At 40.2% G+C, this 14,190-nt stretch overlaps 1 protein-coding gene across 1 annotated transcript in view; it reads left to right on the top strand.

The window, feature by feature from the left end:
• Positions 1 to 14,190, top strand: part of septin8a (septin 8a) — a 32,919-nt gene that overhangs the window by 18,332 nt on the left and 397 nt on the right. Inside the window, exons 5-9 of the mRNA XM_028596372.1 lie at positions 3,162 to 3,323; positions 4,941 to 5,037; positions 11,040 to 11,208; positions 11,347 to 11,479; positions 12,050 to 12,219. Coding sequence (XP_028452173.1) covers positions 3,162 to 3,323; positions 4,941 to 5,037; positions 11,040 to 11,208; positions 11,347 to 11,479; positions 12,050 to 12,219 — 731 coding nt within the window. The remainder of the gene's footprint in view (positions 1 to 3,161; positions 3,324 to 4,940; positions 5,038 to 11,039; positions 11,209 to 11,346; positions 11,480 to 12,049; positions 12,220 to 14,190) is intronic.

A 14,190-nucleotide genomic window follows, 5' to 3' on the forward strand; every position in this document is an offset into this window, starting at 1 on the left:
TAACACCAGATCAAAGCAGATGGTCAGAATTCAAGGCTGAATTTATAGCATTTGCCACCCTATTGGCTAGGAGATTGATCTTACTCAGATGGAAATCCTCCACTCCACCCACAGTTTATCACTGGCTGAGAGATATTTTGTCCTACTCCAAGCTAGAGAAGATGATTGCTACATTGCAAGGTTCCACCACTAAATTCTACAAAATATGGAATCCTTTTCTTGAACATCTGAAATCAATTCAGTTCCCCTCTGCCAATCTGTATCGTACATTTCTAGACGTGTGTAGTTTGTGTGCTATAAGTAAGTGGAAATAACATTTAATGTACACTTCCAGCAGGATCGTGTCATTCACCAAGGCCTCTTTTTGTTTGGTTTGGTTTTGTATTTTGTGTTTTTCTTTTCCATGTGTGAGGCTTTAATTGTAATCTTGTGTGTGTGTGTGTGTGTGTGTGTGTGTGTGTGTGTGTGTGTAAGTGTATTCAAGTCTGAAAATTTGACCGAGGATTTAAACAATGAGTTCCAAAATAAATAAATAAAAAAAAGCAGATGGTCAGCCTGTGACCAAAACCTGCTGGCTTACCTCTGCCAACTATCAACGCATGGCTGCCCATCTCTGCCAAATATCTCCCGGTACTATTTAAAACATTAACCGGATACTTCAGCCAACTGTCATTCTCAAGGAACACTTCATTGTTTTATAAGGACATCAGAAAAAAAACGTTTTGTCATTGTAATATATTAGACAGTGGATCTTAACCCTGTTTTGTAGGTTTTGATGATGTTTAAATTCGTAAATGTTAAGAATTTTTATTGTTTAATATGTTTACTTTGTAATTTATTCCAGTTGAACCCATCCTAACTACTTAGAACACATTTTGCCTGATGACCAACTGTATTTTTAAAGCCAAATTCATGGTCAAGAGGAATGATAGCAGTACTTCTATTTTTCTTAATTATTTCTATAGGGAAACCAGAATACTTTTCTGACCTGAGAGAAAAAAAAACAAAACACAAACGACTGAAAGGACTTTACACAGAAAGGGCCAAGATCCAAATGATCCAAGATCTTATGAGGTGACAGAGCTGACCACCGAGCCTCTGTGCAGTCTTTAACAGCCAACAGAGTGATCAAAACCTGGCACCCTATGTTTGCCAACTGCCTCCTGATGCCATCCAAACCACCCCAGCCAACTCTCTGTAGCCTCTTCTTTGAAGCAAGACATGGTAGCTTACCTGAGCTAAATATTTTCTCTTTATCCCAGTATACGACAGGGGTGTTGACATTAATCATTTCAGGCCCACAGTCACATTTTTATATATATATTCAGGTCAAAGGGAGCATTACCATGTAAATATGAATTTTTATCTGGAAACTAAAGCTAAATGAACAGAGCTGTCCGGTCTGCCAGATAGCTCTGTCACGGAAGCAGGGAAGCAGACCAGAAACCACTGCTCCCTCAGTCTGTGGAGTCTGCTTTGCTGTCAAGACTAGACAATGGTGTTTTTCTTGTGAATGGGGTACCCTCCCTACAGAGGATGGTTAAAGGCCAACCAGAGTGAACGTGGTAGGTGAAGGCAGGAAGAGAGATAAGGGCCTGAAGGAGCTGTCCTTTTGTTTTAAGTGTTTTTTTCTTGAATAGGAGGAAATCTTTACCATTTAATTATCTGATATTAGGATGTAGAGGTCATTTGACAAACAAGGATTGATATTTCCTTCTAATATTTTCAAATGTCTCATAATTTGCACTATAATCAGTCCGATGTTTTGCTTAGACTTACTCTCAGACTTGGATGATATAGTATTTTCAAATGATTTCTTTCTCTCTTTGGTTCGATTGTTTTGCCTGTTTGCACCAGACCAGAGGTTTCTAACTGTTAAGTTGATGTGGAGGCTCAGAGTGAAAAATGTGAGTCAAAGATACTGTGTGAGGTGAAAGATACAGGTACATGTATGTGTTATAAAAACGAGAAGTTAGTGTATGTAATTGGCCTCAGTGCCGGATTGCCTCAAATTGCGTCATTATGTTTACTCCTTAGTCAGTCTATCTCTTTTTTGACATTATTAAGGCTCAGAATGTATCAACATGGTTCTTATATCCCTTGAACGCTGACACTCTATGCATTCATATAGAGATCTTTGACCGTGTAAGATGAAAACAAAAAAGATAGAAATATCAGGCTATGTGATTTTTTTTTTTTTTTTTCTTTTTTTTTTTCTTCAATTATTATTTTACATGGTTACAGCTACCCATCTGCTGCTCCTCGTTGTTCAGAACAAACACGGAGAACTGTTTGGGAATACTCTTTGGCCGGCTGGGAAAACCCAATTGTGGGATGTGGAAAAAATATCACTGTCCCCTCCCTCCTCACTGAGGTTGTTGTCAGCACTGGATCGTGATTAGTGAACTTTGTTAAATAAGAGTTAAAACATGATACTGGCTGCCCTGCTGTAAATTAATGACCCAATAAAGTATGATGAGTCTGTAATTTGACTCCTAATCAGCTCTTGCTCTGAGGCACACTACTGAATGGATGAGTGAATCCGTGTGGATCCTCCTCGTCCTCCCAGTTAGGGATTTGGGTAATACACCCGTTCAGAGGAATGCAGACAAACTGTGTGTTTATTTCTGCACATCTGCTGCTGATTGAAGATGGAGCCTAGTTTGTTTTCATAATCACTGTTTGTTTTATGTATCTGTTAGGGTTCTAACTGCACTTATTCACTGCACAGTGTTGCTGCATGTGGTCTGCTATGCCTCCTCAGCCATATTTAGCAATGCACTTAGTTTGGTTTCTGTTTTTAATTAGGTCTTCAGTATATTTAATCAGTATTTGTTCATGACCCGCTGACAAAGGGATGGTAATTGCTCCAATCTGTAATTCCCCTAACACATTGTGTTGATTCTGTGTGCATCTGCTCTCATCATATTGAGCTCGACAGGTACATTTTGTCCCATCATGAAGATACATGTCAGACCAGCCCATGAAAAACCATTACATAATGAATTCCACGTACATACACTTTAACACAAAGCAGCTGTCAATATAGAAACACGTATATTTTTGGCAGACTCAACCACAAAATCGATGTGAATGCTCTACACATTTAATAACTTTGTTTATTAAATCTTCCCTCCTTTTTTTTCTCGTCCTTTCCTCAGGTCAACATAATTCCCATCATTGCCAAAGCGGACACAATCTCCAAGAGTGAGCTGCATAAATTCAAAATCAAGATAATGAGTGAGCTGGTGAGCAACGGTGTCCAGATATATCAGTTCCCAACAGACGACGAAGCCGTCAGTGAGATCAATGCCTCCATGAATGTAAGTCAAATTTCATACAATCAGTCTTTCTATCTTTTTTTTTTTTACCTTTTTACCAGAAAATATCAGATGTTTTTGTACAAACGTGGATGGGGTTGAAAGTAGAAATTATAGTATTGTACTTTAAATTTGTGACACAACAAATAGGATTTAGATTTTAAGATATGAGTGCCTAGCCTTCCGACTTGTAACATCATGTCTTTAGCACCACATGTGTTACACATATGGTAACAGCAGCATATGTTGACACAATTCTATTGCTTTTAACACGTGCTGAAAAGTATGTTTGTCTTATCTAGACACTTTGCAATCCCACAAATCTGAGTGTATACAGGGAAAAACAGTAAAAAATATTTGCAAACACCAGCTGACCCTGTGCATGTTCTAGGACATACAGTATATGCAAACATTATACATACTTTTACACAAAACTGTATGACTACTTGCTCCGTTCGTTCGCACCAGTTCTCCATTCCTCAATTCCTTCCATAATAAAAATATTTTATGAACTCGATGGCAGCACATGCTTGCCTACAGCTGGCTTCATGTCCTTTTTTACATTTTCCATTGTAAATATGATTCAGTTATTTAGAAATACTGAAAAGAATATGCACGTAGCAGTATAACTGAACATACGCTTTTGCTCAGGCAGCAAGCACAAATACATTTTCTTCAGATTGTTTAGCCTTTTTTAGTTCTGATTGTATAATGAGGATAATGTGTATAATTACACCGTGCTCAAACACACACCCACACAAATGCCCAAACAGTAAATTATCTCTAAATAAGACTGCATTTGGTTTTCCTAGACACAGTCTCCTTGTACAGTATCCCCATCATCGTCGGTTACGCCAGCCAGCTGGTTTCAACTCACCACCTAATTTTTGAGGTTGCGCATCGGCATGTTTTCCCCATGATGCTTCACTGTCGATCCTAACGAGGTGTAGTAGCTCTGAGAGCAATAAGAAAGTGTTTTATTACTTCAACAAAATAGGTCTTTCAGCCCCAACAGAGCCACATGTTAAACTTAAAACACAGCTCTGTTGCAGCTCATATGTCAACGTGGTTACACTCTTCTCTGGTGTGGTCTGCTTTTGAAAGATAAGAGAGATGACAGCCACAGGGAAACAAGTTTTATTTGAAAGTAAACACTCAATTTTCCTTCATCCATTTTGTGTTTTATTTGCATTTAACAAAATGTTTGTGTCAAGTGCAATTTGACTTGTGAAGTGGTTACTGTGCTGTAAAGAGCAACGGCACCGTATAGGAAAAAAGTCTTCTAGAAAATAAGGGTGTGCAAAAAAATGGATTCACATTCGAATCGCGATTCATAGAATTCCAAAAATAGATTCATATATTTATTTATTGTATGTCTACTGTAATCACATGGGAAAAGTAACTACATTTACATACTGTGAATCGTTTTTTGAATCAAATCGATTTTGAATCGAATCTTGAGCCTAAAAATTGATATCGAATCGTGACATTTTCTGATTCGTGCACCTACAAGAAAATGTAACCCAGAAGAAAGAGGGAGCTGGGACTCAGCCCCTATTAATGGCTCCAGTTCTGTGGCCTCTTGACCTTTTTAACACTCTACCATCCTTTCCTGTGCAGGCCCATCTGCCTTTTGCTGTGGTTGGGAGCGTGGAAGAGGTCAAAGTGGGGAACAAAACTGTAAGGGCAAGACAGTACCCGTGGGGTGTCGTGCAAGGTAAGAACCATTCACAAGCAAGTTAATCAGAGTGTGTGGGTGCTTGTGTTTCTCAAGCAAACACAACAAGTGAGTACATGAAGGGGGTCATTGAATGTTTGAGTCCTTTTCGTAGACTGCCACAGAATGAATATTCAAAGCAAAATGACAGAGGGAGTGCCAAACACTGATATTGGCCCTTTAAAGTATTTAAAGTGTATTCTTGGTACCATAGTACAGTTCTGTTAACATTTATGTTCAGTCAATAGGACATCTATGGAAAAATAGTTTTACTTTGAGATTATACAGATAAATAGTTCTATTTAAAAAAAAAAAAAAAAAAAAAAAAAAAGATTTCCGCAAGTGGCAGTTAATTATTACTCCACCATTTCCTGCTAGTAACTGTTCTGCTGATCTATGTCCAGTTTCACTCACGTCACAACTTCCCTTGCCTCTAGTGAAGCAACAGAATGGCCTTGAACAGTAGTTGTCTGTGTCATTGTCCCTGCAAGGTGACCCGTTTGAGAGCTAAACACCATTTGCGAATACAAAAATAAGAGTTTTCGAAATAAATAGTTGTAATTCATTTTTGCCCTGTATAACCCTGATGATGCTGGTTATTTTGTATATCTGTTGGCTGGTTGTTAGGTTGCTTGGTTACAGGTATGAACTAGGTAAATGAGGTGGGGTGATACATATAGAAATGGGAGGAGTGCTATATCATGAGATATTGGCACTGACTCAAATTCCTCTCAACCAGTCAAGGCACAGTGTCAGAACTTGAACTGTGGTACAGTCTTCATCATGCCATAATATGGGTGTGCATGTATAATGATAATAATACAACATAATGTGACGAGTTGTTGCTTTTTTGTCATATATAATAGTAAATGAAATCATCTTTGTTTTGTCAGACACTTAACCTGACCTAGATGAGCACATGGCAGGAGAATTGAGGAACACTATAATTAACTTTAACCTTTCTACTTTGCAAATATCATTTTGGTCACGCCAATATATGTTTCATCATAGACGCAAAATTGAATCGTATGATTCATCATCCAAAATAACCTGTGTAGGATCTATTTTATACCACATGCTGGTCGTTTTGAGGATGCTTTGTGCTTATGGAGAAGCGGCATGCATCCTAACTCAGCAGCTGAGAAAACAAGCGGTCTAATCAGTATCCATGGTGAGAGATATTGTCCTGCTCACGGCAGAGTGGTGAACCGTCCCACAGTTTGCCTGTTTATTTATACCCTCCCTCTCAATGCGGAGCGCCCTCCACAGCTGCGAGTGGGACTTTATGCAGAGTGACACTGCAAAATGAAGGGCGAGTGGGTAGAGATTGTCGGGAAATTTACATTGTGCGTCTGTGTGCTTGTGATGTGTATGATGGTATATACCAGGTTTCTCCCTATACATTTCTGCCTTGGTGTGTGCACGTGCATATATGCCTGTATGTTTGCGTGCATGCATTGCCCATGGAGACATCACCAGGGATTTGTTTCCCACAGCTCATTCCTCCAGTCTTGTCAATGAGAGTAAACATTTTAATTTGATAATGTCACACAGAGTTGTGCTGTGAGAATATTGCTGTTTATATGGGAGTTATACTCTCAGAGAAGCTCCCTCCCTCCAGCTTTCCCTCTTTTCCTTCTTCTCCTTGGTTTACTGCTCTTGTGTTCATATCCGGTCTTCCTTTCCTCTTAACATTATCCACTGACCACTCATTCCCCAACCCTCAGAGGACACACTATGGTTATTTATAAAGCCCACTGTGTGTCTCCTGGGGGGACGGATTCCTTTGGACTCCCATCACATGAAGCTATAGTCCTGTCCTGTAACATACAGTTGTGCTGTCTGCAAAAGGTTATTTCGGCTTTACTGTAAACTAATTTCTTTGGGATTTGTCTCCATCACTCTTATAATGAATTACATATCTGTCATTAGAACAGCATTAGATGACTAATTCTATATGTGTAAAAAATATTTGTTTGCCCCAGTAAACTTTGGGTTAAAACCATCTATAAAATGTGATTAGATGTTGCATTAAAATAAAATTGATTGGGCTTTTAATTAATGAACTGAGTTGGCAATTGTTGTCATATTCATAGAAATTATGCTGCTGTGTTTCCATAAGCATCATACGATAGTATTATTTCTAGAGAAGAAACTTTTGGAAAACTCTTTGGTTTCGATATTGTTATTGTCTGCATCTAATTATCTTATCAACCTTGTCTGTCACAGCCTAACAACAAACATCTAGTCTGATGGGATGTATCATGCATTACAAGAAAACTACTTGGGTTGTAGTCAGGCCTGCCTGCCAACTGATGGCTCACCATTCATACAGCACACTTTGTCAGAGTATCTGAGGACAGGGACCGAAGAGGACAGAAGTCTCAGTGTTTTACTCCACTTGGCCGACTGAAAGGAGAGCCTGTGTCAATGGAAACAGTTTGCGTATGCCAGATGTCATATAGATGGGTTATGGTAACCTCTCAAAAAGCTATGGAAAATTTCCATAGAGTTGAAGGAAGACAGAGGAAGAGCTGTCTCCTGATAAAAAGTGTGTGTGTGTGTGTGTGTGTGTGTGTGTGTGTGTGTGTGTGTGTGTGTGTGTGTGTGTGTGTGTGTGTGTGTGTGTGTGTGTGTGTGTGTGTGTGTTCCTTCAGGATCTTAATGCTCTATTATCTCTGAACTCTAGACATCTGTGACATGTAGCAGACCCCCCATATTTCTTTTCTGCAAGCTACTATGTGTTTATGCAACTATGCACACATGTTGAAGTGGGTGTTTGTATGTGAACATGGATGTTATCAATCACTGGCTTTGCATTACATTCTCAGTTGTTTTATTTTTTTTCCCTTCTTTTAATTACAGCATTTTTCAAGTTATCAACAGATATATTAGCAGCTCTGTGAGGCATGAATGTGTGTATCAAATAGTTGTCTAGACATTTACCTTAAAACCACAAATGTGTACCTCATGGTGGTGCTAGATGAAAAGTTATGGATACGTCTGGGAACTATTAATGTTAACTGTTATTAATTATGCGCCAATCCATTCAGGAGATGTTTGTTTCGCTGGATAAGTGAAACGTTCACCTGCTGGTGGCTCTAAAGGAAAAGCATGGATGTGTGTACCAACTCTCATGGGAATCCAGCCAATAGTTGTAAACATGTCACTGAGACCCATAAAGTCAACCTGCTGGTAGCACTAGAGGAAATGTCAGGGGATTACCAAAGTAACCATTCATCTTCTGGAGACCATAGATGTCTATACAAAATTTGATTTGCAGTAGGTGAAATAGTCAGTCGACCAACTAACTGACCGAAATAGAGACTACAATCTGTTTTAAATTAGCAACCACTTACAGATAATGTGTGTCAGAGATTTGCTCAATATCTTGGTTTCCACATCTCTTTTGCAATTAAGATTTGGGTTTATTATCAATTAACAAGCAAATTTACAAACAACGTTGGTAACTGCAGATTTATTGCAGCCATGTCTCCGTTTCTGTTCTCAGGCTGGCGTGTGTATGTGTCTGCAGTGCCCTGTGCGATATCTTGAGGGCTCAGTGCTGCAGTCAGTCAGAGGATTGGCCCTCATTCAGCCCTCCATGGGGGGCCAGTACAGAGAGAATATGAGATGCCAAATGAACAGGCAATTTCAGTAGCCTGGATGCAGCCCCAGAGAACAGCTCATGTCTGTTTTTAACTCTTATACTCCCTCTAATGATGTGTGGTCAACCAGCAAATTTGAGTAAAAATAAGTGATTCAGACAGCTGCATGACTGCTACTTTTTCTTTTTTTTTACGTCTTTTTAAGAGTTATTTTGCGTGCAAAAACATTAAAGTAGACAAGGGCAAGTTAGTGCTTATTCACACTTTTTTATGATTTTTATTTTTTATTTTTTATATATATTTTAATGAAGGACGTCCTCTTTCTTTTGGTTGGTTGTTCAGGCACTGAGCTGTTACGTTGCACTTTTCTGATGCTGCATTGTGGTTTGCTATCATGCACTGCAGGCTGCTTTCCCAGTATTTTCCATCAGGAGAAGCTAAATGCAATGTTAATTAGGCTTTTTTTAATATCGTTATTGTCGCCTTTACATCCTCAGAGCTCACAGCGTGCTGTGGTATTTAAACACAACACGCATCCGACTCTCCACCACTGCCACCCCGGGGTTCATGGCATATGCTCCAGCCCCTGAAACGCCACGTGCCTACACTCTGCGCGCACACACACGCACACGCGCACACACACACACACACACACACACACACACACACACACACACACACACACACACACACACACACACACACACACACACACACACACACACACACACGACACAACATTTTTTATAGCATCTTTCTGAGGTTGGCTAACAGGTTGATCACATTAACCTCCTGAAAGGGGAAAGTTATTTTTCCTCTGACAACACATGTTTTAATGAGTCACTCTAGTTTTTCCAAGATTATCCAGCTGCTGTATTAGGTTATACAGTGGACCACAGCTGTACTGTTGTGCTCCAGGTTTAATACTTTGCAGAAAGTTGGCACTTCAGTGTGCCTTCTTTTAAAAATTGGAGATTGAGCATATCAAAGTTTTCCAAGATTCACATAGCCTATTAGGTATTATCAAGTCTGTAAATGGGGGGGAGGGGGGGGGACGTCAAGAAGGGAGAACTTCATTTTCTAAAGGTAGGAGTGATTTTTTTTTTTTTTTTTTTTTTTTTTCGATGAGAATGGGAGAGTCGGCAGAAAGGATTCTGGCTGCAGGGATATCTGTGCTGGTCTTGAAAGGTCATAAAAAAATGTTGCATTCAGTTTCCTCAAAGGCAGTAAAAACGTTTGTATGACGTTGCACACAAACTAAAAGTGGGAGTGGTGCAACAGTGGAATGTGTGTGGAGGAAGCTTCCAATCCTTTCTTTGGTTCAGTCAACATAATCAGACCTGTCGCAATCACTGTAACTACTGCAAGCTACAGTATCTAGGAAGCTCATCGTTTTTAATGGGCAAATGTCAATTTTAGCAAAACATTTTTTATTTGTTAATCCATCCATCCATTTTCTGCCGTCTAGCAGAACTACTGGATTAAGTATCATTAGGAATTATTGTTATATACTTTACTTTCAGAAGTACTGAAAAAATGTGATAGCATAAATCATACTAGGCCTTATTGTTTTTCGACTGGTTTTCCGTCATACTTTTATATTTTAGCCGGTATGATCTTGGTGCAGCTTTGTGGACCGTGCAGTTAAACCCTGTGGCTCAAAATTAGCAGTATATGTATGGCCATATTATTACCCACTTATCCAGACTACATCCTCAATGTTCAGTCCACATTCAGGCACCTCTGCCCACTTGCTCTTCTCACATTGACCTTTGTTGTGGCCTCTAACAGAACAAAAGATCAACGTTGTATAACATTTGTTATATTATTGATGGAGTAAATGAGGTGACGTGTGAGTAAAAAGGCTTCATCAGATTGGAAATGACCCTCCCCTGAGCTTTCAGTCTGTCAGACAGGAAACTCTTCTGCCCTTTCCCCACCATGCAATCATTTAACTGTGAGAGTCACAGTTAAATGATAACTACAAGTTGGAATTTATCAACTCCTCTTTGTTGGCAAAATGTGATACATTTATTTAATGGATTCCAAATGTGTTATATCTAGTTGTATTTTGTGCAGAGTACTTAACATTCCTGTAGAGATGTGGTATGATTTCCTGCTTTTGAGAGAGAGACGGAGAGGAAGGGAGGGTGACAGGGTGACAGATGGGGTGTTTAAAATAAGTTAAAAGCAGTGGCCAGGCACAGAATGAAAGCGAGAAACAAAGACTCCGAACCTGAAACAAGATGTGACTGCACATTTGTAGCTCTGACGCTGACAACCAAAACCAAATCTTCAAACACCATAGCAGAATTTGCTTAGCACGTACAGTATAGGAAACAATTACCTGAACCGCAACTGCTCTCCTAATTCTGGTGTGCGTTTTCCCTTTAGTCGAGAATGAGAGCCACTGCGACTTTGTAAAACTCCGAGAGATGCTGATCAGGGTCAACATGGAGGATCTGAGGGAGCAGACCCACGCCCGCCACTACGAGCTGTACCGACGCTGTAAGCTGGAGGAGATGGGCTTCAAAGATACAGATCCCGACAGCCAGCCATTCAGGTAGAGGGAGCACGTGGAGAGTGAAAACGGACACACACAAAATCCAAAACCAAAGAGATACTCAAGTGTCAACCGCAGAGACAGTTTCTATTGTTAAGAGACAATACCTAATCTATTCCTGTCTATCCTTCTCTCCAGTCTTCAAGAGACATATGAAGCAAAGAGGAAAGAATTTTTGGGGGACCTGCAGCGGAAAGAGGAAGAAATGCGACAAATGTTCGTCAACAAAGTAAAAGAGACGGAATCAGAACTGAAGGAAAAGGAGAGAGAGGTCAGTCTCAAGGGAAGTTATGGTTATAGATATTCTCAGAAAAGCATTTCTACTCTCTGTCCGGTGCTTCTCAGGTGCTGCAAGCATATCACTCCGCCCAAGTAGCAGAAGTAGCAGTGCTTCACCTTTCTGAGAATATAGTTCCCAGTTTATATACAGTTAGAAGATAGCTGTCTCTCATGTGACCTTGTTATTGGTACACGCTGTGACTATACAAATCACGGGTAAATAGGAACATGTTGGTGTTATTTTGTCACCTATTCGGAGCAGTAGGCTAGTTGGAACCAGTTACCTTCAGTATCTTTGCTAGTCTAAGCTAATGCTGGGGGTGTCAGACAGCGTTACAGCACGCACGGAGATGAGAAGGGTATGTATGGACTTATCTAACTCTGGGGGTTACTGTGAATAAGCTAAAGTCCCAATAAGTCGGCGTGTTCCTTTTAAGTTTGTTTTCAGTCAGTTTGTCCAGTTCACCAGTTAGCTGTTGGCAAGTACCAGTTCAAATCTCGTGTCTCTCCTCCTATCATCCCTGTCCCGTGTGTCCATCACCACCTCCCCCCCCCCCCTCAGCTGCATGACAAGTTTGAGCAGCTGAAGCGGATGCACCAGGAGGAGAAGAGGAAGGTGGAGGAGAAGCGCAGAGACCTGGAGGAGGAGATGAACGCCTTCAACAGGAAGAAGGTGGCGGCCGAGACACTCTCCTTATCTCAGCCCCTCAAGAAGGACAAGGACAAGAAAAAGTAAGCCGATCCCTCCTTTTTAGCACTCACTCGCCTCATTCTTCTTTATCATAGCAGGAAGCTGCTTCTTCCAACCCTGCTCCTTTCTTCAACTAATTCTGTTGTCTTTTTCTTGTGCCTTTTAAATCCTGAAAATATTTCGTATACTAGCTTCTCTTGCTTCTTTTAATCCCTCTTCTTTTTGCTCTCTAACCCCTGTTAGAAGTCTTTAAAAGCAGGAAGTGTGCATTCTGCCAAGTTCTGTGGCAAAGTCCCACATTAATGAGCCTGTTAACTGGAGGTGCCGTGCAGTTGTCGACCTATCTCCAATACACAAGCATTTCAGCTATTATAAAGGCCTGGCATGTGTTAAGGAAACATCCTCCCCTTTTTGTCCTGCCCATGCTTAACATTTCCTGTCCTTTCACTCTTTCCTTTTGCCTCGCTATAATTATTCAGGAAATTCAGCGAGGAGGCAGTGAAGCAATTACAAGTTTGTCTTATAAACTAGGTGATGCAGAATATACAGCTCACACGGGGCCAAACTGATTAATGATTGTGCATACCATGTATCTATGATGGATGGCACAGGTATAAAAACAATACAGGCCTTTTTAGCTTATACACGACAGCTCATACTTCACTGTACTGTATTTTCCAAAGCATACTTTTCTTGAATTGTTCTTTACCTTCCAGACAGCTATCGGTGTCTGTTCATTTCAGTACAGTCGGACAGTCGACTTGCAGACATGTAGCAGACCCATTATTCAGTAACCAATGGCAGCAAACATCATGTTGCATTTACTTACCTTTTCAAGACTCTGTTTTCATTGGTGCGGGGATGCAGTCAGTTTACAGTAGGCGTTGTTTTAAAATGACCTTCCTTGAAGGTGCATTCAATGAACCTCCCTTTTCTGGCTTTGATTTACCAACAATGCACACTATGTGGCCAAAAGTATCTGGACAGACCTTTTTGTGTTTGGGCAAGTCCCCTTGGATCCAGTCAAAGGAAATATGAATGCTATAGCACACAATATTTTAAACAACAGTGTTCCTCCAACTTGTTGCAGCAGATTTTTCTTTTGTTTTCAAATGACAATGCTCCTGTGCACAAAATGAGCTCCATAATTAAATGTTTTTTTTCAAGTTTGATGTGCAAGAACTTGATTGGCTTGCACAGAGCCCTGACCTCAACCCCATCCAACACCTTTTGGATGAATTACAACCGCAAACCACTGTAAATATATCATTTTAGTGTATCTCAAAGCAAGTTTTAAGTCTCTGCAAGTTCATCTTTCATCATCTGCACTGACAATATATCTGAAGCTAATGGCTGTCTGGGGTGTATAAAATGATGTGAAAAGTATGCTAAGCTGTGGTCAATGATATGCGTTAAAGTATGCATGGCTTGCAGTCAGAGGTGTCAATTCCAGGTCCAGAAAGTAAAAGTGCTGCCATGTGTTTATTCCACCAATGAACTCAGCCAGCTGATTTCACTACTAATTAGTGAAATCAGCTGCTAATTAGTGAAATCAGCTGGCTGAGTTCATTGGTGGAATAAACACATGGCAGGACTTTTACTTTCTGGACCTGGAATTGACACCTCTGCTTGCAGTTAATGTCGCCCCAGCCTTGTTGTCTTTAGCTTGAAATCGGACAGTTAATGTGAAGATGCTTGGCTCCATCTTGTGGCTACTCACACACTTTGCTGTCAGTGCTGCTTTAGGAAACTGATCTTCCATTTTGTGGTTTTGTGATGGACATCCCACAGGTCATCAGTTCACCTTTTTATGTGATTAATTTACAGTCTCTAAAGTTTTGTTACACTTGAGGAAAAACACGTTTTAGCATTCCAGAGGAAACATTTAGGCTCCCCTGCTGACTGACTAACTGCATCAGACTATTCCTTTCTATTTACTAACCCAAGCACTGGAATGTATTTAGCTGTAGCACCTCTTTGCTTCAACTCTACTTCATTAGTTTTCTACAGAA

This window comes from Perca flavescens, chromosome 13 (genome assembly GCF_004354835.1).
Source record: "Perca flavescens isolate YP-PL-M2 chromosome 13, PFLA_1.0, whole genome shotgun sequence".
Lineage (NCBI taxonomy): Eukaryota > Metazoa > Chordata > Actinopteri > Perciformes > Percidae > Perca > Perca flavescens.